General features: G+C 41.0%; 1 protein-coding gene across 1 annotated transcript; it reads right to left on the bottom strand.

Moving 5' to 3' along the window:
• Nucleotides 1–6,610: 6,610 nt before the first annotated feature.
• LOC121951862 (zinc finger protein ZXDC) lies at nt 6,611–25,979 on the bottom strand. The gene is made up of 10 exons (XM_042498350.2): nt 23,571–25,979; nt 22,785–22,937; nt 21,546–21,624; nt 18,462–18,592; nt 16,925–17,095; nt 14,938–15,722; nt 10,881–10,965; nt 10,590–10,762; nt 9,224–9,325; nt 6,611–7,347 (listed from the first exon to the last, which is right to left on the bottom strand). The coding sequence occupies exons 1-10, from the start codon at nt 25,552–25,554 to the stop codon at nt 7,261–7,263; spliced, it is 3,750 nt and encodes a 1,249-aa protein (XP_042354284.2). The 5' UTR covers nt 25,555–25,979; the 3' UTR covers nt 6,611–7,260.
• Nucleotides 25,980–26,284: the final 305 nt, after the last annotated feature.

Genomic DNA, 26,284 nt, shown 5'->3' with positions numbered 1-26,284 from the left:
ACCCACTGGTGCGCGCACACACAGACACACACACACACACACACACACACACACACATTCACACACTCACACTCACCTTTATTACCATTTGGTTCTTTAGGCTCCAGGCTTAAGGTCCAAAGGATAACACCATGGTATCATTTATTTAAGGTTTAGCCTCAAGGGCCATCCATACCAAGAATGATAACTATAATGATAACTATAACTATAATCAAAACTATAAAAAGATAGTTTTAACTGAAGTGGTCGTGGGAAGGGAGGCAAAGGACTTGGTAAAGGAGACACTAAGTGTCACCGCAAAGTACACTATGAAAACATCCATGTAAGTGGAGTCCACACTGCAGTTATAATGACAACAAAAGTGGCAATCAATAGAGCTCGGCAACGTGACATCATCACGCAGTGCATTGTGGGTGTTGTTTGGTTGGAATGGTCTGATCGCCATATTGTGTGGCCACTCAGCAAATTCATAGCTAACAGGTAATAGGTAACAGCTAGCATTACTGGTTAGTTTATGCTCATTTTTCACTCAGTGTGCTGAAAAGTAGTTCAAAAGACAGTGGATTGTCCACGGAAAAACTTTTACCCGACACAAAAAAACATTACATTGAGAAGTTTAACTTTATCAGACGAGCAGATCTCTATTAAGTACCAAAAGAAGATCCGTGACCCAGACGCCTTCCCTCTCCTTATGGCCCTGATATTTTTAGTTATCTTGTGTGGTGTTAGTGCCTACACTGCTTCCCAGTTTCCAAATTTTAAATCTTAGAAGTCCACGTTTAGTTTACATGATCTGGAAATTTATATGATTTATTCACAGCTAGTAGTCTAGTGACATTACAATCATCGACACAAGTCCTTCTTTCCATGCTATTTCCACCGGTTGCATGTTCATTGCGTTACGGCTCCGCTGCAGCTTTTCTCCGTGCTCCCTCATCTGTCAACTCCCACCGGTGACGGGTTGAGTCCGGCAGAGCTCAGCACTCCCGAAACAGCTGGACAACCATAGAAAGGAAATTGCGTGGAAAAACTTATTGGGAGTTATGGGAGTGAATGGAGTTACTGCTTCTTCTTCTGTACTGATATAATGCGCGTGATTCTGTAATAACTGCAGGCTGAAAAGTGGAACTACAGTGTCACGTGATGCACACTGGCCCAGAAAGACTTTTCTCCATTTGTTAACATTGGGAAAGAGATCTCCTTAAATCACTGGATAATTTTTTTTGAGATATGTTGACTTTTCAGAACGCATTTTTTTATAGCCATTATTAAAAATATTAAGTCCTAAAGACGTAAAATGCGCTATTTTCCGAATCAAGATTTGGAATTCGGTCTTTCTCCAGACATAAAATGAATGCACATCGGACTGGCGGGACTCTACCATGAGAGCGCGCATGTAACTCTAAGAGTTTCTGACACAAAACAGGCTTCGCACCAGCTGTAGTAATGGATATTTTTGCTGTAATTCATCATTTTTTAATCACAATTCATCATTTTTACCATTTTACAACACATCCATACACTGTTGGCTGTAAAGCCTGTAATATCTGTCTTACCGTGTCTGTATCAGAGACCGTACAGTCTACGGTCTGTATTCAAACTACCGGTTATCAGTGAGCAGCGCGGAGCACTAGTGACAGTTACTGAAAGGTACTGAACATAGTATTTACTTAAAGTTGAGCTGTGTAATAAATCACGGGGCAATATTACAAGGCACCGCCTTTTATTACCTTTTTATGGGTACAACACGTTCCGATTCTGTTAATTTGATTTGATTTGATGATCCAGACTTCCTTATGATACATCCATGATTTTCTGGGTGGCCACACAATATGGCAGTTCTGACCCAAACAACACCCACAATGCACTGCGTGATGACATTGGTTTCCAAGCTCTATATTGTTTGGATCACTCCTAAATCAATTTCATGAACAAAATATATACTAATAGCCAATCAGAATCTGTCTTATTTAGATGCCACATCAAACATAGATCCTAACATCTAATCTGAACCACATAATGTTTGTTTTATGTTGAAAAAGATGAATGAAGTTGTGCACTATTTTACTGTTTGCTTTTTTTTGTTATTCCTGTGACTTTAGTCATCAGTAGTTGATCCGTCTCACTGACTGTTGCAGATTCTGGCCAGTAGATGGAGCTGCTGACTGCTGTCAGGAGAAGAAGATGAAAGAAGAAGTTCCTTTAGTTAAAAGAATATCACCTTGTCATGATGATTTAAAGGCTACACAGAAAATTTTGAAATAAGATCCAAATCTTTTTCTACAAAATACAAAGTTTCAGGAGTGCTTGAAATATCAGCTTCTTAATATCAGCTGATCTCTTTCATTCAGGATTTAGGAACAACCTTTAACATGCTGTAATCACTCAATCATGCCTACTGACGGCTGTGTGACCCAGTACAGGGCTGCAGATGACACAGAAAAGGAATTTTTCGCTCAGACACTGGCGGGGGTCTCTAAAGTTGGTTTTGTCTTCACTGATGTCCTCTTTTACCATCGCCAGAATGTCAGCAAATTGATGTTGACTCGAACCAAAGGATGAATAAAACTCGTCTTCAAAAGATGACAGCTAGAGATAACAGTGTTTGATTCTTGCTGTCGTCTTTGAAGACTTTGGTGAACCTATATCGTACATTTGCGTACAGCAGCAGCAGCTCATCAACATCCATTTTTGTGGAGTGCGTAGCGCGTTGTCTGCGCTGCTGTTTACAGAACACAGAATCACCAAACCCCGCCAATCACCAAACGGTGGAGTCCACATTACAACTATAATGACAACAAAAGTGGCGATCAACATTGTCTGGACCACTCCTAGAGCAATTTCATGAACAACAGAAATACTAACAGCTTGTCTTATTTATATGTTACAACCAACATAGATCCACCAGTGTGGATGCTGACATTGTTATCATTATAGGCACATCATATAATGAGTCAGAATTTGCCAAACACCAAATGGTTCTTCTTTCCCTGGAATAGACCGTTTCCACAGTGTTATAAACATGGCATTGCAAAAAAAAGCACTCATGTGCCCAATGACACCACATAATGTAAGTGTCCCAGTGAGCCATGTCCCTGAGACATCTGAGTGTACTGCAGCAATCATAAACAGTATTAATTATATCTGTGCTTTTCCTGCTGCATTGAGTCAAAGTCCACTCTGTCTGCAAAATAACATGCATGCAAATGCCTGTGCATTTAACAATATGCACTTTGAATATATTGTTATATTTAAGTATATTTCTATATTTATTACATTGTTGAGCTTGTTTATATTTAATTTTTAATTTAATTTTCACTTCTTTTTGCTTCCTAAGATCTGTTTTAGTTGCATTGATATTTGCCCTGTAGGACAGGACAGTGCATGTATAATATAAAGTCTCTGCAGGCTTGATTACTGGCTTGTTTTGTAAATCTATAAATTAATTATTCCTTCCTCACAATATAGGGAGCGTGCAACTGTCTGATTACATTTTATGTTATGTATTTTTCTTTTTCTTTGCAGATGCTGTTGTTTGTACTGTCCACAACAGTTTGTTAAATTGAGTGGTTCATGCCAGTACAAGCTATATCACATCACTGCTGCTGCTGTCTGTATGGAAGCCACAGGGAGTCTAATAAGTCTATATGACTTGGACGCCATCTACTGGTTCAGAAACAATACTGTACAAAAAAAACGTGGAGGTGGACTACTTGGCTTATCGTGGCTGCAAACCTAATTTCCCTAGTGGGACAATAAAGCTGAACTATGCTGAACTGAATACTTGTGTCACTAGGCTGGTTTTCATTAACCCACAAATTGCGCAAATTGAAATTGTGAATATAAAATATGCCTAATGGAAACATGTCAATATCTAAAAAATTCCCATTTATTGCAAAGAAGTATTTTGCTCCCATGAGGCATTTCAGGCGATTTGAAAAATAGCCATATTTTGCAGAGCTGTAATGGACACTTTTTTTGGCTTTTCTAGGTCACATGATGCTATGGCTATGTGCTTGTCAGTATGAACTGGCTCCCTCATGATGCAGCAGGAGCTACAAGAGGTGTTATTGCATCACATAACTCTACAAAAGTTGGGTGGATCATTCAGAAGTCCACAATTCCACCGTGAAATCGTGGACTATCACCTCCCAGAAATCCCTCATATGTGGCTGCTCCCATGTATAAGGGATGACAGCTAGTGTGGTGGCTGCAATAGAAATAAAGCTGCTAATATTTTAATCATCCATCACCATGCTTCTTGGAACGTAAGGAACAGCCTTAATGAAGCCTCCCAGACAGCCTGTTACTCAAGTGCTCTGCACCAAGATTATGTGGAAATTAATACCTGAATAAAATGTAAACGAATGAGTTATATAATAATCCATCCCCCATACATTTGTCCTGAATGTTGAAATTATCCATAGAAAAAACTCTTTTTGTTACTATGCGCCACGTTTGTGGAGCAGCCCTGCCTGAAGACCTGAGGGCAGCAGAGGAGGCTGATATTTTTAAAAGCAAACTCAAGACCTACTAGTTTTGTTTGCTTTTTAATAGAACTTTATCTACTGACTATTTATTTACATATTTTTGTCAGTTTCACAGTTTTATTACTTCCTATATCATTTCATTTTATTTTTAACATATTTATTATTTTACTTTGTGCTGTTATCCTTTAATATTCCTTATTTACAGTTTGAGTAATATACTTATTTATCTTTTATTATTACTATTATCATTTTATCTGTTTATTTATTTATTTATATATTTACCTTTTTTTTAAAAAACAAAAATCTTTTTATTTATGGGTTGTACCATGCTTCTGCTGCAGTCTTGGTTTATTCATGTGTTAATGTGCTTTTGTGTTTGTGTGTGTACCGGGCTGTAAACATGTTTTTTTTTCTGCTGTATAGTGTTTTAACATGGGGATCTGTGAAGAATGAGATGCTTTTACAGTCAGCCTCTAGTGGCCATTAGAGAAACTGCAGTTTTTGGCACTAACGTGTTGGCTCCTTTTGTCCCTTAATTTAAAATCATGTTTTGGCTTTGCCATTATGGGGTAATGAGTGCAGATCGATAAGGAAGCGAGGGGTGACTTTAACAATTTAAGCATCAATCTGTAACATAAAAAAATTAGAAAAAAGTGAAGGAGTCTAAATATCTCTTACATGCAATATAAATACAGATAATACATGGGTGGTAACTATCGCATGCATCAAATTAATGTTCAACCCAGATATTCCAACAGTCATTAGTGTTTGAGCTGAAGAAGGCTACAATCTCTCAAGGTTCTAATTTTAACATTTTAAAGATTCTTGTCATTACAACATACCAAATTATCATGGAGAATCAGAACTTTGCTATTAGTTGGTTTTGTGAAACATATTTTGTAATATGACAAGACGAAGTGAAATGTTTCTATTAGAAGAAACATTCATTGTTAAAGCTGTGTTCAGAGTTCCCACAGCTTAAGGCAAGTAAGAGTTAAGACTTCTTAAGATGTTTTTAATGACACTCAGAATTAAATAAAAGACCAATTTTACAATAAACAAAATTGCAGTAAAACATGAACTCTCATGAATTAGGGAGAATTTTGTCCCAAATGTTTATGTAACATAAACCTTTTTGGTCAAGTTAAAAAGTCAGATGATGTGCTTCAAACGTTCAAGATTTTATTTAACTTCCTCCTTCCATCCTGAGCTGTGTGACATTAATGCGAGAGGCATTTGGTAAATTCTATTTAAAAAATAGATGTAATTATTATTATTTTGAGATTTTATGGTGCAATGTTTGAAAATAAAATCCTAATATCCTACTTCCTATGTCTTAGCATTTTGAGAGATTGATTTAACCCTTTAAACACTAAGCAAATTGAATTGCTCTTTAAAAAAAACCATGTAATTCTGTAACATATTTGCATAATTTTGATAATTATAAATATAGTTAAATGGACATTTACCCTGGTTTTTAAAAAAAAGAAAAAAAGAACCTTTTCTTAATCTACTAATTTTTGCAATTTCTTATACTTCTAGCCAAGTTGCTCCATGCCCTTTTTTTCCCAATGATATCAAAAGAAACCAAACCAATTTGTTTAGGGTTCAAAGATTTCAATACCTGAGAAAGTGATCTGAAACTGGCACAAGAAAACTGCTGTCGATCCATGTTTCAAAGGGTTAAGACATTTTAATGTCATTTAAGGCTTTGTTTTTAGATTGATGAATTTAATGCCTTTTAAGACTTTTTCAGGACACGTGAGAAATCTATTATTTGGTATCGAACGTAAAAAATCTTTCATAAATCAATTGTCATAAAATCCTGTCATAAATTAAAAATGAACATTTTTGTCAGTTTCTGGTCTGATTTTTTTCATTCTCTCCAATAAAGCAGGTATTCAGTTGTTGTTGAAAGCTCTGTATGTGCAATGTTCTCATCTTGAGCTTGAGCTGAAACATACATCATACAAGTTTAGTTAAATGACTTTCCCGCATACTGCTGAATATTACATTCACTTGCTTTCCTTCATTAAAGATTTATCTGGTCAAAATGAAAAAAAAACCCAAACATCTAATATAATCAAAGGCAGTGAAAAGAAGACATCTCCACAAGCTGCTGTGATTGTGCTTTGATTCTTTAATTCATCTCTGTGTTTGGCTCTGCCATTCTGTAAACCCACAGCTAAATAATAAATAACAAACAGATACAATTATTACAAGAAGATAGTAACTCCTCACATACTGTATAGAAACACATGATCAGGCATGTTCTCAACATGGACTTACTGCTGCCATAGAAAAATAAATCTAAAACTAAATCAAAATAGCAACAAATAAAGCAGATAACCCGCCAGTGGAGGAATGCACAGCGTGAGGTGTCAGTAAGGCAACTGGAGCGGAGACAGCACACTGTGTGTGCATGAGTGGCGATGTGGCACCATGGAATAGACACCGGTACTAGAAAAACCCACAGGACACAGAGAACAGAGAGCCTCCCAGGAAGAGAGCTCTCAGCTTTGATTTTGGTACAAACTGGACTTCAGTAATAAACATAATCTTCTGAACAAACAAATCCTAATCTCCTCTTATCAAGGTGCATTATCTGTGGACTCGTGTCCACACGCCCTCCGAAAACTACGCTAACCTCATGTCCAAAAAGGCTTTTAAAGTCCTGGGAAAAGACGAGGCATCTGTTTGATGGAGTCAAACATGTCGGAGTATGTTTGTTGGTGTAAACTGTGGACGTCAGACCTGCAGCTCTGTGCGCTCACTCCAAGTCCTGGAGGTTGATTGTGCTTCCTGTGAACTGGGAGTTGTCGGAACCGTTGTCATCCTCCGTCATCACTGAAGGCTCCTGGGAGGAAAAACGTCACAGAGCTCAGTTCTCTTCAATCAAAACTCATAAGAAAGAATCCTGCAGAAATCATCGTGCTCTGCATTCATTGGGAAAGTTCACCTTCACTTCCACATGCTGGTTACTACAAAGACACTGCTCACATCAGCTGTCCAGTCAGTGGAAAGTGCTAATTCCAAATTCCCTGATTGAAATGTCACAGATTGCTTCTTCAAACAGACAAGAGTCAAAAAACATTTTTTTGGGTCATTTTTCCATTACCTGCTGTGTACCGGCTGGTATTAATTTTTTAGCCTTGTGAGTCCATTTGCGTATCATCTAGAGATATTCCAATACCATTTTTTTCCTTCCCAATACTGATTCTGATACCTGAACTCATGTATCGCCTGATACACAATACCAATGTGATAAAAAAAACAAACAAAAACTGTCGTGACTAACCCTATATGGATTTGAAATGACTGCTTTCGTTGTTGTAAAGCATGGCCACTCACTGTAACTCTTTGTAAAACACCAACAGATTCATACAGAAAACACATCATAGAACTTTTATTCAGTGTAAACCCCAGTAATGAGTCCTAAAACCCAGAAATGAGATAGCATTTTAGCAGCTCCGTCCACTCGTCTAACAGTCAATGTGTTTTTCAGTTAGATGCTTAATACAAGCTTAGGAGAGCACATACAATGAAATACATCAACATAAAACATAAAATACAGCAAAAAAGACCGCCTGGTAAATTCTGAAGCTTTTATTTGCCTTAAAAAAAGGTGGTTGCTAAAAGTGGCTAAATGAGACTACAAGATGTCATCACGCTGAGCTGAGCAGATCATGAGACGGGGATGCAATTTGTTGACAGCCTAACGTTAGCTTTGTACTTCTGATGTCTGCATTTAGGCTTCTGAAAGTGTTGCTCATTAGTGAAGATTATCTTGCTGAACAAAACATGTAAATATCATAAACATTTGTTTACCACTGAACTTATTTTCTACAGCAATCCAAAAAACAGAGAACCAGGGTGACGCTAACTTCCATGTCAGCCTGCAGACAAACCTCACTGGGGCATTTTATTTTAAGACTATCCCATTCTTCACTAGAAATCATGTCTTCTTCACCGCTCTTGAACAGGAGTTGTCAGTGGCTGCAAATGCAACCCAATGTGTAGGCTACTGTTTTAGAGTAGCAGAGAAGAACTGATTCCCTGGAAAACTGCTGTTTTCTCCATGTGTGACACTACTTTCAAGTTTATTTTTGAAATACTTGGAATCAGATCAATACATAGACTTGCGTACTCGCCGATACTCAAACAGACATTTGAGGAAGTATTGGAGGCATTTCTGATTTCCGTATTGTGATTGGAACATCTTTAGCGTCATCATGGCGAAACGTGGTCCAGGTGACACAATTTGTGGCAGGGACGAGCCCAGAAGTGGGTTTAAGTGTTTTTACGTCTGTCTGACTGTGGATAGATTTCGTGAACATGATTATGTCACAACAGTGTAAGATGCAGTCACCAAACTCTACAGGTCAGATCTACAGATCAAAATGAAGACTGCGTTTGAAGATGACTGTGGTCTGAGTAAGGTGCCGGTAGTAGGGGGACAGGAAGTAGGAAACGAACCACATTAATTTTAAGTCATGGATTACTGTATCACAGCTAGAGTGATCCCATCACAACATGGTCTCTATTTTTTATTTATCTAAAAGTATCATTCTGACATTGTCTATCATCTTTATTTCAGTTTGTGGTTGTAATAAATAATAAATATAAATCCAATTTCTGTCAAATAACACGTCACTGTATCTCAAGGTCAAATTGTGTGAGTGTTTTTGTTCTAGCAGCTGGCATCAGAAACAGCAGATAATAAAGTTTCTCACCTGTAGAATGTTGACGGGCAGGTCTGCAGTGAGCTGAGAGTGGGAGCTGGAGGGCTGAGAGCTCAGCTGGAAGGCCAGCTCTCCATCACTTGCTGGATCATCCTACATTCACACACACACGCACGCACACACTCTCTCTGATCAATAACAACTATGCTTTTCTCTCAACACTAATCAGCTTTAACTCTTTGAAACCTGGAGCAACATCCCTTTTCTTGTGCTGCTTTCAAACCAAGCCTATCAAAAGTATTTAAATCTTTGAACCCCAGACAAATTGTGCAAAATTGTGTGGCGTCTTTCAAAAACATTTATAAATTTATATAAGGACAGTGAGCTACTTGGTAGGAAATTTCCACAAACTGCAAGAATTTGTAGATTTAGAAAATTATTTTGAAAAAGCTAGGGGAAAATGCCCAGGGAAAAAAATAATGCTAGGTTAAAAACTATACTTACAATTATCATAATTAAATATTTAATTAAACATTTAAAATCATGTTACAATGTTACAATTGCTTCTTACCATGTTTTTGCAAGAAAATCAAGCCAATTTGCTCAGGTTTCAAAGGGTTAATCAGGTTTGGTCAGGTGGTAATGTAATCACATCTACAGACATTGTAGCTGTATTATATGCTGCCTTCTCATGCTCCACGGAAATATCGCATTTACTGTATTTACAAGTTACAAGCACATGAACGGCCCTCCAAAGTCACAACTACGATTGGGGAAATTTTGATGATACCCGAGTTGCTGAGTAGTGATGTTTGAGTGCCGTTTCAGGGCAGCAGAAATGACAGAAAGCATGGAAACAGTGTCAACAATCGACAGTAAAAAATATATATATTTGGTTATTTTGTTCCTAGTAGCTATCATTTACTTTTAGTAGTTGGGACATTTCAGTATATGCATCTATTATCTATAGCTTACCAGGCCAGTATACTAATATTGATAAAAAAGTTATTTTATAACATGAGTTGCTGACTTGATATCATAAATGCATAAACATGGTGGGCAAATGTCAATGTTTGATCAACATTAACAAACTTTTCAATTAATTCATGTATTAATATCGTTATTTATCACATGTAAAATATATTACATATTTTTACTGCTGCCCATGCAGAGTGACCTAGATTAAATCTAAAAATATATTAAAATAACATATATGTGAAATATATAAAAAAAGAAAATAATATACAAAATATAAACTGGAAACAGCTATCATCCTCATGTTTAAACATTCTCAGCATTAAAATATAACCCATCTTCTCATGTTGTTCACAATTTACGACCTCAAAGCTCATGAACACAACGAAGTCAGAAGAACGACTTCCCAACTCAGCATTAATCAGATGTGTGGGGGTCTCACCTGCAGCAGCTGAATCTGGACATACTGGGCCCCTGTGACGGGGTCACGCAGCGTCAGGCCCCCGTTGACAGCTGCAGCTCCTTCACCGTATCGAACAGCAGAGGGAGCCATCGGTGCAGGAGCGGGGGCTGTCTTCGCTCCTTTGGTTTTTCTTTGACTTGATCCTGAGGTCCCTGGATTCAGCGAGGAGAACGCCATCATCACTCACTGTTGTACCATCACTACAGTCTCTGTCTAATCTGACTGAGGAGCTGAAAATAAAGGCCTGAAATCAGTCCATATGAGTCTTACCAGAGGAGGCTAAGGGGCCTCTCTGCTTCTTCTTCTTGGCCAGCTGGATGGCTCTGTAATCAGTCCTGGCTGAGCCTCCACTCTCCTGAAAAACAAAACAGGCACACATTAGCTACAACACATCATTATACATGCTATAATAGATTAAGTAGACAGGAATCTGGAAAAGGCAAAAGAAAGGGAAGAATTTTAAAGTAAACCCTCTACCTGCATCTCTCCCCTCTCTGTCCTAAGCCCCTACCACCAGATGACCACAAGCATATATACATGCTTAATACAGTAACCTGTTGTCTCCCATAAATTTATTGATTTAATCTTATTTCATTCTAGAGCCAATAAGAGACAAGAATTAGCACGCTCTCTTATCGCTGTGAACTGCGCTGCCTGGAGGAGAGCAGGCAGCAGCTCTGGAGAGTTGTGGAGGCTACAAATGGGACATCGCAAAGCCTATTTGTGTAGTTCAACACCCTCTTGCAATATTTTTTGTCCTTTCTGTTATCTTCTTGCCTTTATTACTTTATGACTTATGGAAGCTCAAATGCCACCACACTTCGATTAAAAACCAAAGGGTACACCTTTTATTCCAGTATCACCTGTTGCAGAGCCTTTGCTTTGTCTTATTTTCGTTGGCGAGGGCTGGGGTCACGTGTCGACATAATCGATTACATCAATATGTCGATTCACGTAACGTGCAATGACGTGTTGCACTGTTTCACACAGCGTGCATAATGAAAGCATGAGGAGCGCAGCGTGTGTTGTTTTTTGTTTCGGCGCTCATGTATCAAGTTAGAGCGTGCACACTGCTCGCCTAAGCAGCGATTATCAGGCGGGTCTAAGCTGCGTGTCAACCGCAGCACATCTAGAGAAACGGCGGCTCGCCGTTTTTTACGCGTGACGCTCACGTTTGTTGACTCTGTACCACTTTATACTGCAGTGTCAAGTCTCTGTCACAGAGAGGAGGAAATACAAAGACGTTTGTTTTACCTCAACTTCCATCAGTTGCTGATACAATGCATTTTATCTTGAAACATTTACAGGATGGGGTTGTCAGTTGTGCAGGAGCTTGCATAACTTCATAAGTGAGTGGAATATGTGCTTACAAATATGAAAATACTGCACTCATATCAGCAGGCAGCAGTATGCCTTAAGGCCCAGTTAAGGCTGGACTATTCTGATGCAGAAAGAATGTAATAGTTATAATTATTTCTGTTAGAAAAAAGTTAGTGTTATTCAAATTGCACTAATTTTACTGTAAGATGTTTTGTTGGACTGCTAGATTTGAGGTTTGTTACTGTAACAAAGAGTAACTGTTTTGTTAAGAGACTTGAATTTTACATTGTTTTATTTATTTTGCTGTTGGATTGCTGAATGTAGATTGCACTACATTCCTTGAGTGGAACAAGCTCTTGCATTAATTTTATTTTGGAGAGACTTTATATCAGACTGTAGATAACAGACAGATTACCAGTTAAGACTGGGCTGTTTTTGGTGGAGAATAATGCCCTGCAGTGTTTGACAAGTTTTAAGATGTTATTTTCAGTAAATTTAGTTGTTATATTTATTGAGTAATAAAAAAATAATAGTTAGATCAATTCAAAAAATAATCGATAAATAGATATTAATCAATTAATCAAAAAATAATTGATAGAATAATTGATAAAAAAATAATCGTTAGGTGCAGCCCTAAACACGTATTGACATGGCATGTCGAGTAAGTGAAGTCAAAAGCAGATTACGCCCTCTGTTGTTCAAAAAGAGTATCACGGTCGATTTTTCATCTCATGGATTTGAATCTCACATATTTTATATCCATTTTTAACTGTCCTGAGATGCATTGTTACATCCCTAATTCACAGTGGGAATTGCTTTTGTACTTTTAGTATACATAAGGTGCCAGAGTGCATAAAACAGCATCAAAATAGAGCTTGTTGATCAAAAAAGTTCCATCCTAATGAAATCCTAATAGAAATGTCATGAAATCCTACAAACATCTTAAAATCAAAGAAATGCCCTGTAATCCTAGAAATGCAGTAAAATTTGAGAATCATTCTAAAATGTGAAAAACATTCTAAAATCCTAGAAATGCACTAAAATCTGAAGTTTGAGCAACACTCTAAAATCTAAGAAAGTTCCTCAAATTCTACCAACATCCGAAAATCTGAGAAATGTCCTTAAATCCTGTAAACATGGCCCCCAAGCAAAGCAGGTTGAGTATCCCCGCTCTAGTCTGTAGCAGAGATAAGCAGCAGTAGCAGAGATAAGCAGCAGGCAACAAAGGTCCTATAAGCTCACTTCTTCTAACTCCACACCCCCAGATTTTTTTACTTTTGAAACTTCCAAGACTTTAGACCACTGACACTGACAATTTAATTTCTCTAGATGGCATTACCTTGGCCTCTAGCACAACTGTAAGGAACCTCTGAGTTTTATTTGACCAGGATTTATCCTTTGCCTCCCATATAAAACAAACTTCAAGGACGGCTTTCTTTCACTTGCGTAACATCGCAAAAATTAGACACATCCTATCCCAAACAGATGCTGAAAAATTAGTACATGCATTTGTCACTTCTAGGCTGGATTACTGTAATTCCCTATTATTTGGTTGCCCCAACAAATCTCTTAGGTCTCTCCAACTGGTGCAGAACGCTGCTGCTCGTGTTTTAACGGGAAGCAAGAAAAGGGATCATATTTCTCCTGTTTTAGCTTCTCTGCACTGGCTCCCTGTGAAATCCAGGATTGAATTTAAAATCCTCCTCCTTACTTACAAAGCTCTAAATGGTCAGGCTCTATCCTATCTGTCACAGCTCATAGTTCCTTACCAACCCTCAAGATCACTGCGCTCTGAAAACGCAGGGTTACTTGTGGTTCCCAAAATTTCCAAAAGTAGGTTAGGAACCAGAGCCTTCAGCTACCACGCTCCTCTCCTATGGAACCATCTTCCATTTTCGGTCAGGGAGGCAGACACCGTTTCAACTTTTAAGGGTAGACTTAAGACCTTCCTCTTTGATAAAGCTTATAATTAGGGCTGGCTCAGGCTGCCTGGACCAGCCCATAGTTAGGCTGACATAGGTTTAACCTGCCGGGGGACTTCCTCTGATACGCTGAGCTCCTTTCCTTCTCTCAATGCCGCCATCAGAAATCATGCATGTCTGTTTACTGCATTGCCATTTGCAAGCTTAGCTTAGCTCTGTGATAGCCATGTGGTACTCTCACTACCTGGGGCTCACGATTACAGAGCCTGGGTCTGTTGAACTGCACTACGCTAATCCTGTTGCCTCTCGGGAGCGTTCCTGCTCCCTTGTTTCCTAGTTTCCCTGGATCCTGGCCGTAACCTTGACTGTGCCTGACCGTGGTGATAGCTGTGCTGATGCTGCAACCCTGCCTTTGGTTGTGCTCGTGCTGTGGCTGTACTGATTCTGTGCCCCCGTCAGCCTCTGATCGTGGTCTGGTCCTGGTTGCGCCGATGCTGTGATCTTGCCTTTGGACAGCCCCCTTTCACATATGCATGAGACTGTTATCATCTCTATCAACATCATCATAGAGAGCAATTACTAATTTCACACCTACCATTATTGTAATATGACATGCATCTGTTTCTATTATTCTGTGCCCCCCCCCTCTCTTTCCTTTTTTGTCATGATTGTATTTCACTTGCTATTTACGACATCTATTGCTCGTCTGTCCGTCCTGGAAGAGGGATCCCTCACTATCCTCTACCGCTCTTCCTGAGGTTTCTTCCTCTTTTTTTTCCCCGTTACAGGGGTTCTTTTTGGGGAGTTTTTCCTTGGGTGATGTGAGGGTCTAAGGGCAGAGGGATGTCGTACACTGTAAAGCCCTCTGAGGCAAACCATGTTTTGTGATAATGGGCTATATAAATAAAACTGACTTGACTTGACTAACTGACTCATGTGACATCACTTGAAGACATTTATCAGACCTCCAACAGCTCACTCTGGACACACTAAAGGTTTATACTGTTTTTTTTTTTACATGCACCCAACACCTGCAGACAGTGTGATGTGTGAAATCTGTGCTGCATGACAGTGTGAGCGCTCACCAGGAAGCTGCTTGGTGACACAGCGTTGAGTTCCTGGTCTTTCTGTGGGCTGAAACTGCTGCTGTGACCAGGGAAAACAAACTGGGTGAGGACCTTTCCTCCCTCTTGAGGTCCCAGCACCCCCACACAGCCCAGCAGAGGCCCCGATCCCGCCGGGCCACCCACCTCCACCACCTTTGAGGGTGAGGCCAGCAGCTCGGCAACAGGAGCCACAGCCAGGGAGGCTGTGGGCTCCACGCTCAGGGCGCTGGAGGAGCTGAGTGGGTGCTGCAGAGTGGGGTCCACAGCAGCACCAGCACCCTGAATGGTGAGAGCTGTGAGGGTCCCCAGGGCCTCCGGGGTAACTGTCTGCACGTCATCCAGGTTGAGAGTGCCCTGTGGGGGCAGGACATCACCCACTGTTCCTTCCAAACTGTGGTGGGGGCCCATGTCAGCACTGGCTGCCAGGATCAGAGGGTCCACAGCTTTGGCCAACGTAGTGCTGGTGCCGGTACCCAGCGCGGTGCCAACTGAGGAAGGGTCGATGGTGAGGATGCCTGAGCTGACCAGGGACAGGTCCATGGTGAAGGTGCCATTAGAGCTGCTCCCAGCGACGGGGATTCCCATTCCAATGCCAGAGGTGGGTGCAGTGCCACCAGGCACAGCAGAGAAAAGAGAGCTGAGGTCCAAGTTGGTCAGCTGGTCGCCCCCAGCAATACCAGGCCCTGCCACTGTTGTTGGGGGGGAGCTGATAAGCTCACTGCTGGGGGTCAGGGTGGGCGTGGTTTCCATCTGGCTTAGAACATCTAGGATGGAGGAGATGGAAAGGTTTGGAAGTTAAAGGATGGTAAAGATTTTCCCCAGACACAATTGCAATTCGTTATAACCATCAGTTTCAAAGAAAAAGGCATCCTCATTTTCGTCATGTAAACATGTTGCTATTGTCTAATTTCACAGCTAAATAAGCATTTATATACACCGACTAAAATGTGTAAACTAGTCATATCAGCTCAACATCTTTGTGAACATTTTTTGGTGCATTTTATAATTTCTGTTTTTGTCACCAAATAAAAACTTCCATTTAGCATGTTCTTAAACTGTACAAAGACACAAGTGGGTCACCAATGAGTTGCACCACTCAGGTTAAGGAGGAGGCTTAAACAGTATTAACCTAGCCTGCTAAGAACGTCTTGAAGATGTGAGCTCAACATTCATTTTGGTTCTCTGCTTCAGTCCAGACTTGTTGCCACCGTAAACACTTTCCAAAAATTACAGTCCAGTCGACGCCAATCAGGGATCCGCACTGTAGTTAACAGCAAATGGACTGCTTTGTAGTTCATGATGTAAAATCTATGTGTAAAATGCAGGCTGGCGCTTGCAGGACAGTAATGGCGGCTTCTGAAGCAACAATCGCTAACCCTAATGTTAGCAGAGTAAACACAGCAATAAGTCAAGTAAAATCAGTAATACAGTTGATAACATTTAAAAACAACAAGAGGATGCACTCAAAATTTCTCAGAGAAAAAAAGACTTCTTGGTTGTTTGTCTGAGGGGATTTGGCAAAAACTTGATTTACTAACTGGCTCTGTTGGTGAAGAAGATGTTCCCTGGTGCAAATACAATGTTCATTGTTGTTTCACCACTGATTGGCTAATAGACGAGCAGATAGGAGAAGCTGCAAAGCTGGGGATCACAGCCATGCAGATCAGTGTTTACAATGCTTCAGACAGACAGCAAGGATGTCGTCAGCGTATCCCGGTGTCCTGGGAAACCTAATGGGGATTCGGGATTTGGGGACCGTTACTATCTTGCGTAACCACATAATTGTGTAGTAGAGGCTAGTGTTAATGTCAGGATTAGCTGGAGGAGTTTGTCTGTCAAAATGAGTACTCCGGCCCACTGTGCTTGAGGCGGCTGAGAGAGACCGAGACAGAGAGCTCATCAGGACAGTCTTACCAGGCTAGTATTAACCCCCACATTTAAACAATTCCACTGGGACATCACTGACCAGGACTGAGGTGGTGGTGTTTGAGCATGTGGCTCTTAAGGCTGCTGCGAGAGGAGAAGTGCTTGGAGCAGTTGGCCATAGGGCAGCGGGTCCTCAGGGTGCTGGCATCCTGCTTATGCTTCTTGGAGTGGATGTACAGGCTGCTGCGTGCTGAGAACTTGGCGTTACAGCCTGAAGAACATAAAGGAGATAGACAATTATGTTACTGTTTGTCCCAGAGGACAATTTGTGTTGCAGCATGTGTAAAAACATAATAAAAACACAAGAAACTCAAACAATGTGACACAGAAACATACAACAGATTACATTAATCTTTACACAGGATGACTTGCACCTTAACTCCATAGGGCCTGTAATAATTCAGTGAGTGTTAAATATGAAAAATAGTTCCTAATAACTTCAACCACTTCCAATGTAGTATACAGCACCATCACTAGGTCATGACAGTCACAATAATGCAGCATCAGGACCGGCACCATGAAGGCTGATGCTATTGCGCAGTACAAAATGTACTGTTACTGTCACTCTCACATCAACAGATGTCTATTAGCTCTGAACTATAACCTGTGCAGAGCATCAAATGGTGACATTTATGTTTTAAACTGTACATGGCCATTTTTAAATGAAAATAAAATAAATAAATAAATCATCATCAAGACTACAATACAATATGTACTATTACTGTCACCCCATCATCGTCAGTGACTACCTTTTCAGAAAATGTTAAACTACTACAAGTGAAATTTATCTTTTTAAATGCACTTGGTATACTATGCAGGAAGTGTCAGTTACTGTTTGTAAACAGTATAACCTGTGAGAGTGAAAGCCAACCCCATTTCAATATTTGCATTTTCCCCTGTGCTATGTCCATGATTTTCATAGCTTGGATGTGTACTGTGCTGTTTACGCGGTCACAAACTTTTTATAAAGTCGGGACCTGACCCTGCATGCTGTGCCCAGAAATTTCCAGAACACAGCAAAATAAGAAGAAAATAATCAGATCCAGGCAGAAGGCAGAGTCTCTGCAGATACAGACACCACCATACACTGAGAGTGGCTCAGAAGTGATGACTCAAAAAACCATATAACTAGGGATGTCCTGATGAAGTAGCTTTTGGGAATATGTCAATACAAACTTCTGACACTTCTATTTTTCTAGATAACACAACCACACACTGCACACATTAAGTACTTTAAAGTTATCACAGTCAATCTAATGTATATTTTTAACAACTGAACAGGTTTAAACTTGTACTTTCTACTAGAACATGTCAGCATGCTCTAATGGTCAAAGATCACTTTTTTTACTTAAACTGTCTGTGTTGGAACACCTATATTCACCATCTGTCTGAAACACTCCGTTTAGCACCTGTCTCTTTACACCCTCCTCCCAGTCTACTCTGATTGGTCAGCATTTCTGCATCTCAATGAAAAAGCCTTGATCAGCCTCAATATCAATCCTTGAGGTCGGCACATCTCTGTAGGAGCTTTATCATAATTCCTACAGCTGTGTTGAGATTTCAGTAACTGTACCTACCTTCTGCATGGCACTGGAAGGGCTTGGTACCCAGATGGGTGATACTGTGACCCTTGAGGTGCTCTGCACGGGTGAAGGATTTCCCACAACCCACCTCTGTACAGACAAAACGACGGTCATCATCATGTTTCCTGGTTAACACAGAAAGAGACTTTGGTCAGTGAGACACTCATTATCATAGGTGCAACAGGTGGACGGACAGAGAGAGTGAAATTAGACTCAATGCTCAGCTCACCGTTTTCCCCCGTGAGCACGAGCTACACAGCTGCAGCCAACACCATGCTGTTAAACATTCCCAACAAACTCACCCGACACCAAAAGGGCTAAACGCCGTCATTTAACTCTGTGTGTTTATGTGTGTGTGTGTGTGCGTGTGCAGCTGGGTGGACTCTTGCACTCAGCAGCAGAAGCTGAAGTTTCAATTTCTCTGGTCTCCAGATGTTAAAACCTAAACTCCAGTGAATGTAAAAGTCTAACAATGTTGGTGACCAGCTGGGTTGTTTTAGAGGACGAAGAGAGGTGCTGTAATCCTGGTGCTGTTAAACAAATGTCGGTATGCTCTCTCTCTCTGTCTATCCTTCCATCTCTCTAATGATTGAAGCAAATAAAAGCCCAATAACCTGACGTTTTCTGGTATACGTGCCACTACATTCACATTAGGGGTATTCAATTAAGTACTCTATGGTATCAATATCCCTTTATGGGTACTGATATTATACAATTTTAAACAATACCCAGCCATACTAAGCTAAAAATGAGTTAAATGACTTATATGTTAAATCCTAGTTTCACAGAAGATGTTGTGGTTAATGCACATTGTGCTGTGTGCACCACAAAACCCAGAACCCCGTGTAATGCCAAAAGGTGAGAGGTCAAAAGTAAATTTAGCTCTACTTCTTATTTGGTATGAATTGGCAGTAACTAATTGGGTTTCCATTAACCCTCAAATTGCGCAAACTGAAATTAATTAATAAAATATGCCTAATGGAAACATGTCAACTGGAAAAAAACTCCCATTTATCGCAAAGACGATTTTACACTCGCATGAGGTGGTATTTTAGGCAATTCAAAAAAGCCACATGTGGCAAAACTGCAATGGAAACACTTTGATGCTTTTCTAGGTCACATGATGCTATGGCTATGTGCTCGGTAGGAACTGGCTCCCTCTGGCATGATGCAGCAGGCGATACAAGAGCTGTTTTAACTCATTCGAAAGTTTTGAATCTTGAATCCACAGTTCCTCTGTGAAATCTTGGACTATCGCCTCCCAGAAATCCCTCATACATGGTTGCTCCCATGTATAACCCCTGACAAAAAATATGGAATTACCAGTCTCGGAGGATGTTCATTCAGTTGTTTAATTTTGTAGAAAAAAAGGAGATCACAGACATGCCACAAAACTAAAGTCATTTAAAATGGCAACTTTCTGGCTTTAAAAAAACCCTAAAAGAAATCAAGAAAAAAAATTGTAGTAGTCAATAACAATTGCTTTATTCGACCAAGCAGAGGGAAAAAATATGGAATCACTCAATTCTGAGAAAAAAATATGGAATCCTGAAAAAAAAAACCCAAAACAGAACACTACAACACACATCACTAGTACTTTGTTGCACCACCTCTGGCTTTTAACAGCTTGCAGTCTCTGAGGCATGGACTTAACGAGTGACAAACAGTACTCTTCATCAATCTGGCTCCAACTTTCTCTGATTGCTGTTGCCAGATCAGCTTTGTAGGTTGGAGCCGTGTCATGGAGCATTTTCTTCAAATTCCACCATAGATTTTCAATTGGATTGAGATCTGGACTATTTACAGGCCATGACATTGACCTTATGTGTCTTTCTTCAAGGAAAGTTTTCAAAGTTTTTGCTCTACGGCAAGATGCATCATCATCTTGAAAAATGATGTCATCATCCCCAAACATCCTTTCAAATGATGGAATAAGAAAAGTGTCCAAAATGTCAACATAAACTTTTGCATTTATTGAAGATGTAATGACAGCCATCTCCCCAGTGCCTTTACCTGACATGCAGCCCAATATCATCAATAACTGAGGAAATTTGCATGTTTTCTTCAGAAAGTCATCTTCATAAATCTCACTGGAACGGCACCAAACAAAAGTTGCAGCATCATCACCTAGCCCAATGCAGATTTGCGATTCATCACTGAATATGACTTTCTCCAGTTTCTGCCCATTTGTTCCTCATTTGTTTTGCTGTGCATTTTCTGTTTTCAAGACATATTGCTTTAAGTGTTCTGTCTTGATGCTCTGATGTCTTCCTTGGTCTACCAGTATGCTTGCCTTTTACAACCTTCCCATGTTGTTTATACTTGGTCCAGATTTTAGACACAGCTGACTGTCAACAACCAACATCTTTTGCAACATTCCGTGATGATTTACCTTCTTTAATAAGTTTGATAATCCTCTCCTTTGTTTTAACTGACATCTCTCGTGTTGGAGCCATGATTAATGTCAATCCACTTGGTGCAACAGCTCTCCAAGGACGAGCACTCCTTTGTAACTGCAGACTAATGAGCAGATTTAATCTGATGCAGGTGTTAGTTTTGGAAATGTAAATTTACAGGGTGAATCCATAATTTTTTTTCTCAGAATTGAGTTATTCCATATTTTTTTCCCTCTGCTTGATCTAAAAAAGCAATTGTTATTGACTACCACATTTTTTTCTTGATTTCTTTTAGAGCTACTTAAAGCCAGAAAGTTGCCATTTTAAATGACTTTAGTTTTGTGGCATGTCTGTGATCTGCTTTTTTTCTACAAAATTAAACAATCGAGTGAACGTCCTCCAAGACTGGTGATTCCATAATTTTTGCCAGGGGTTGAATAAGGGACTTGCCTTTCCAGTATCGCTCCATAACTCACCTATGTGGCAGCTACAACAGAAATAAAGCTGCTCATGTTTTGAACATCTATCACCATGCTTCTGGAGAAGTCACAGAACATCACTGAGTGGAAATGCATCTCACAGTTGTGCTTAAATTTTGCACAAATCTGTAATGGAAACCTGCCTACTGTTCGCATTCACCCTGTTTATATAGATGGGAAAGAATATGTTAATAAGCGCTTACCGTTTATGTCGGAGCAACTTAGACATGCTGGTGAAGGACCAGCCACATCCCTCCGAGTCACAGACAAACGGCCTCTCACCTGGAAACAAGAAATGAAGATGTTTATTTACCAGCCAACAGTGTCTACGACATGTAACACCAACATTGATGAGTGGTAACCATCTAACTTTGGGCTTCAGCCAGGCTTTCTGATATCACAAAGCTGGTCCATGTTTACTCGGTGAAACCTGTGCTGCACGGCTGAGCTGCTCCAGAGGGGTTCAAGGTAGAGTATTCAGGGCAGGTATATTTTTAGTTTCCAGTCACTCATTTTGTAATTATACTGTTTTGTAAATATGCGGCATTAAAAGCTGCTCTCATGGGAAATGAGTAAACCGAGAGCAGCACATTTGTGGAAATCATGTGATTGAGGAATGACTAATTCTTTATTTAGTGTCACAAACATCTCAGTGGACTGAATACTCACTATTGTAGAATTTAAGAACAAGGTTTAGTCAGAGGCACTGTGCACTGACTACAGTTGGTATAATTCTCTTTTGAACTGATACTGGCACCAGTTCCTGGAATTCTGTGCCAATGTCCAAACTTTTTTTTTATTATTTTACTTTATCTGTAATAAAAAAGGGTAAGTTTTAGGAAAGCTGCAGGGGTGACAGAGTAACATGTAATTCTGCTCCTCTACGCCTTTATTAATCACAAATAGAGCTCACGTTCTGTCTCTGTCTGCTTGTGTGTATGTGTGTGTGCACATCTAGCAGTAATGCCAGGCTATTACTAAAATAATAAAGTAAAGAGAAAAGACCAGGTGCCAAAATTATCGTGGCAGATTGGCGCTGCAGTGATATTCTGGCTTGCTGGGAAGCCAACAGAGCGGCCTCCCAGCTCTGTGGCCAGTTTCCTGGCTTCTGGATGCGTCCCCCTCCCGTCTGAAGTTGTACCCGGTGGCATTGCTACCCTCGGAGCTCCATAACTGGCTTCCAGGCTTTGGGGTGCTTCACAGAATTTCTGCATCTTGTCTAAACCTTGCGTTCTCACCCAGATGTACGCTTAGGTATTGACATTTCAAGATTTAACTTGAATTGGTGCTTGGCAGTACCAATGTAATACTGTTGTTCCTTTAAAATGCCAAGATGGCGCCCAACCCTGGCAGTGACCCTGTATAAGGGCACTGCCTCCCTCCTGGACCACTGGGCAACAGTATAGTAATGTTGCTGACACTCTAATCTCATGTCATCTTACCAGTGTGACTTCTCATATGGATTTTGAGACGACAGGCTTTGTCATACATCTTGTCGCAGCCTGGGTACGTGCAGGAGAAGTGGCCCGTTTCTCTGAAGTGCGTGCGATTGTGGGAGAACAGGGCACTGAAGGTGATGAAGGTTTTCTCACAACCTGCACATGACAGAAGGGAGCATGTACAAAGGTAATGGTAGATGGCATCTGAAATAATGCATTAGACTGATACAGATGGTTAACATGACTATCTTATGTACAGTTTATTTGCAATACCTTACACACTAACAGCTCCAAACACTGTGGGCAGTTTTAAACTGATTATCATTTAAGGTAATTTGCTTCATATTCTATATAACCACATGCCTGTTGTATGATATCAGATCATCAGCCAACAGCAAATGGTAATTGTGTAGAGCTTGACCGATATTGGCCCATAACAGATATATATCGATATCTGCATATATTTTGTCCAATATGGCCTTCATGAAAAGCAAATTTCTAAATGAACATAATGCATTAAAAGTACTTAAGAGTAATGTGTATCTATTCAAATCCCAATTAAATTTACTGTAAGTATATGATAACCATAACCATATCTGAAGGATAATACCAACCAATAAATCAATATTGGATTTTTTTGCGCCACAATATTGGTATTGGAGGCAGTTTTAAACTGATTATCATTTAAGGAGGACTCCGGTATTGGTCAGGCTCTATAAGTGCGTAAGGATTAATGGGGCACTGTAAAGTGACCAATAAAAGACACATCCAACATTTTGCTTGTGTTACCTGGGAATTCACACTTGTGGGGCCTCTGCGGCTCAAAGTGGACCCTCTGGTGATTGGTGAGTCGTGTCGCACTGCGAAACCTCTCACTGCAGATCTCGCAGATGAAGGCATTATCCTGCTCATGGACTTTAACATGAGCCTTGAGGTTGTAGACAGTGGTGAAGCGCCGCCCACAGCCTTCAAACTGACAGGTGTGTGGCCGCTGCTTGTCATGGGACTGAAGGTGCCGCTTTAGCTTGTAAGAGGTGGCAAAAGCCCAGCCGCAGCCATCTACTGTGCACTGATAGGGACGTGGGTCCTCCGCATGATTTAGGAGGTGAACCTTGAGTTTCTGTCGTGTATCAAATGTACAGCAGCAGCCCGGCTCTGGGCACCCAAAGGAGGCCACAGTCTCTTTCTTGGACCTTATTAGTTGTAAAGACTGATAGTCCCCATTGTCACAGTCTGCCACAGTGGCTTTGGGGGACGGGGTGACCAGATCAGCCTCTGTGACAGCACACAGCGCCCCTGCCTCCTGCTTGACAATTGGACAGGAGTCCAGAGAGGTGCCCAGCTCTGATAATGAACAATCATCCACCAGAGCCAGCTCCGAGTCACTCACAGACAAGCCGGGCCTGGGCTCTTCCTGCGGGTTGGAGCTGGACACTGCCAGTGTGCTGATCTTCCCAATGGATTTGGTGCCACTGTCATAGTTTAAAAGAACAATATCCTCATGGTCTTTCATGCCTAGGTGCTCCTTTAGGCTGACCATGTCGTCCTCTTTGTGTACATACCCCTCCGGAGGGGCAGCCAGAGTCAGTATCCCGTTCTCTATGGTCACTATGATGCTTTGGTTGTTTATTGTGATAGTCCCGGAAAAGGTTTCACCAGCAGGCGGACTTGTGGAGGCCGTGACCGGGTTAGCACCAACCTGCAGCCCCGCTGAAATGAAGTCCGAGGTGTCCATGGCTTCAACGATACCCGGGTTCCCTGATATCAAGGTGCTGCTGTCGGAGTGCGACGAAAGCTCCTTGACCAGTTTACTTTCATTGTTTTCGGTACAAATTTGGCCACAAATCTTATCGCCATATTTGTTTGTCAAAACAACGTCTTCGACAGTGTGGTGGTAGCCTGTCTGTTTAGGCACGGCGGAACTGTCGTTTAGTACACTGAAAACACGCTCGGCTTTTTTCAGGGCCTGGGTATCAAGACAGTTCAAGTTGTCATTAGATTCACAGAGAATAACGTCACTGCTGTTTCCAACCTCCATGGAGCCACAGGGACTGGCTCTATCGGGTTTTTTACCTTTCATTTTATCGCCGCTCTCTGCTGATACATCCGGTCGGTGCTTGCTCGCTTCGCCGCTGCCATCGTCCTGAGCCACATTAAAAACAACATACAGTTCCCGGGTGCTTTTCTCGGTCCCGTTGGGCGTGTTGGAGCTCCCCGGCGGGGCAATAACGCTGTGGCTGGCCGCTGAGGGCTGCTTCAAGGCGCCGTCCTCACGCTGCTGCCGTAAAACTGGAGACGGTAACGTTAAGTGCCGCTGCGGCATCGGTTCCTCTTCCCCTTCAAACAGCGGCAGCGCCATTTGCATTACACTGTCCCCGCTTTCTGCCCCGTATTTCCACGCTGTCCTTACAAACTCCTGCGAGCCAAGCAGGGCGTCTAACTCATGTTCTTTCCCCGTGTTCACGTTATAAACATTCGGTCTATTAGCCGGTAAACTGGTTTTCTCGGTTGTTTCTGGTTTGCCGACAAGCGAACAAGCCACTCCGCTGCCATTTTCCGCCAGTAGGTGAAACGGTGCAGTCCTCGGCCTGGTGTTGTTGTTGTTGTCACTTTGAGGCTCGGGCGAATCCGATAGTCCGTCCACGTCATTTTCGGTGGAAATAAAACGAGATGTAGAGCCCGTCGCTGCTCGAAGTGGAGACGAAGTGGTTCTGTGTAGGGCGCCATGTTGAGAGTGAATGTTTTGGGCTTCAGAAAGCCCCTGGATTTCCATCTTGGTATCCCTGTAGCAGCGGAACAGTCAGGGCCCGCCCTGGTAGACGGAGGCGATCCGCAGCACGAGCCATCGAGCCGGTACACAGTTTACAGCAGGCCCGGGGCTGCCTTCAGGGCACGCATGGAAATACTGGAGTCAAGGGTGGAGCAACAAACCTCGTCGAACTTAAAAATGTGTTAATTAATTTATCAATTACCAAGAGTTTTGAAATTGCGAATTTTCCACACGAACCTCTGCGATACAAACTTCAAGTGTGTGTGTGTGTGTGTGTGTGTGTGTGTGTGTTTTGTTTTTCACAATAAATGCATGACCACATATGATGCGTTGACTGACAGGCACAATCATAACGAGCATATGTCAGATAACACGTCTGCGTTTTGGTTTGTCATTTCAGTAGTGTAGCTGTATGACATAAGTAGACAGTGTTGGGCAGGTAACTTTTGAAATGTAATAGGTTACAGATTATTAGTTACTCTGTTAAAATGTAATAAAATCACATAATTATTTTAATTAGGTCTTCCTTCAAAGTAATGTAACTTATTGAATTACACTATTTTTTTTAACAAATGTTTTAAACAGGGCAATAAAGCTGAAAAGACTTAAAAATATAAGTGCATAAAAGTGCTAAAATTTGTCTCAGTGGCTTTGCTGACCCACATTGTCCAAAAATCTGCGAAAAGAAGGCATTCCTGCAAAGGTGTAAAGAAAAAATTATTGTTTTATTCAG

This window comes from Plectropomus leopardus, chromosome 2 (assembly GCF_026936395.1).
Source record: "Plectropomus leopardus strain MGB_pleo_1.0 chromosome 2, ASM2693639v1, whole genome shotgun sequence".
NCBI classification, from domain to species: Eukaryota; Metazoa; Chordata; class Actinopteri; order Perciformes; family Serranidae; genus Plectropomus; species Plectropomus leopardus.
The sequence above is the reverse complement of the archived record's forward strand: the minus strand, read 5'-3'. Positions and strand labels throughout refer to the sequence as shown.

What these genes read in the sequence shown, in the direction of transcription:
- LOC121951862 (XM_042498350.2), bottom strand. Translation starts at nt 25,554, where the DNA reads ATGGAAATCCAGGGGCTTTCTGAAGCCCAAAACATTCACTCTCAACAT. An exon ending in CTTCCAGTGCCATGCAGAAG is followed by an intron (nt 17,096 to 18,461) that starts GTAGGTACAGTT and finishes TATGTTCTTCAG; the next exon opens with GCTGTAACGCCAAGTTCTCA. An exon ending in ACACCACCACCTCAGTCCTG is followed by an intron (nt 15,723 to 16,924) that starts GTCAGTGATGTC and finishes CCTCCATCCTAG; the next exon opens with ATGTTCTAAGCCAGATGGAA.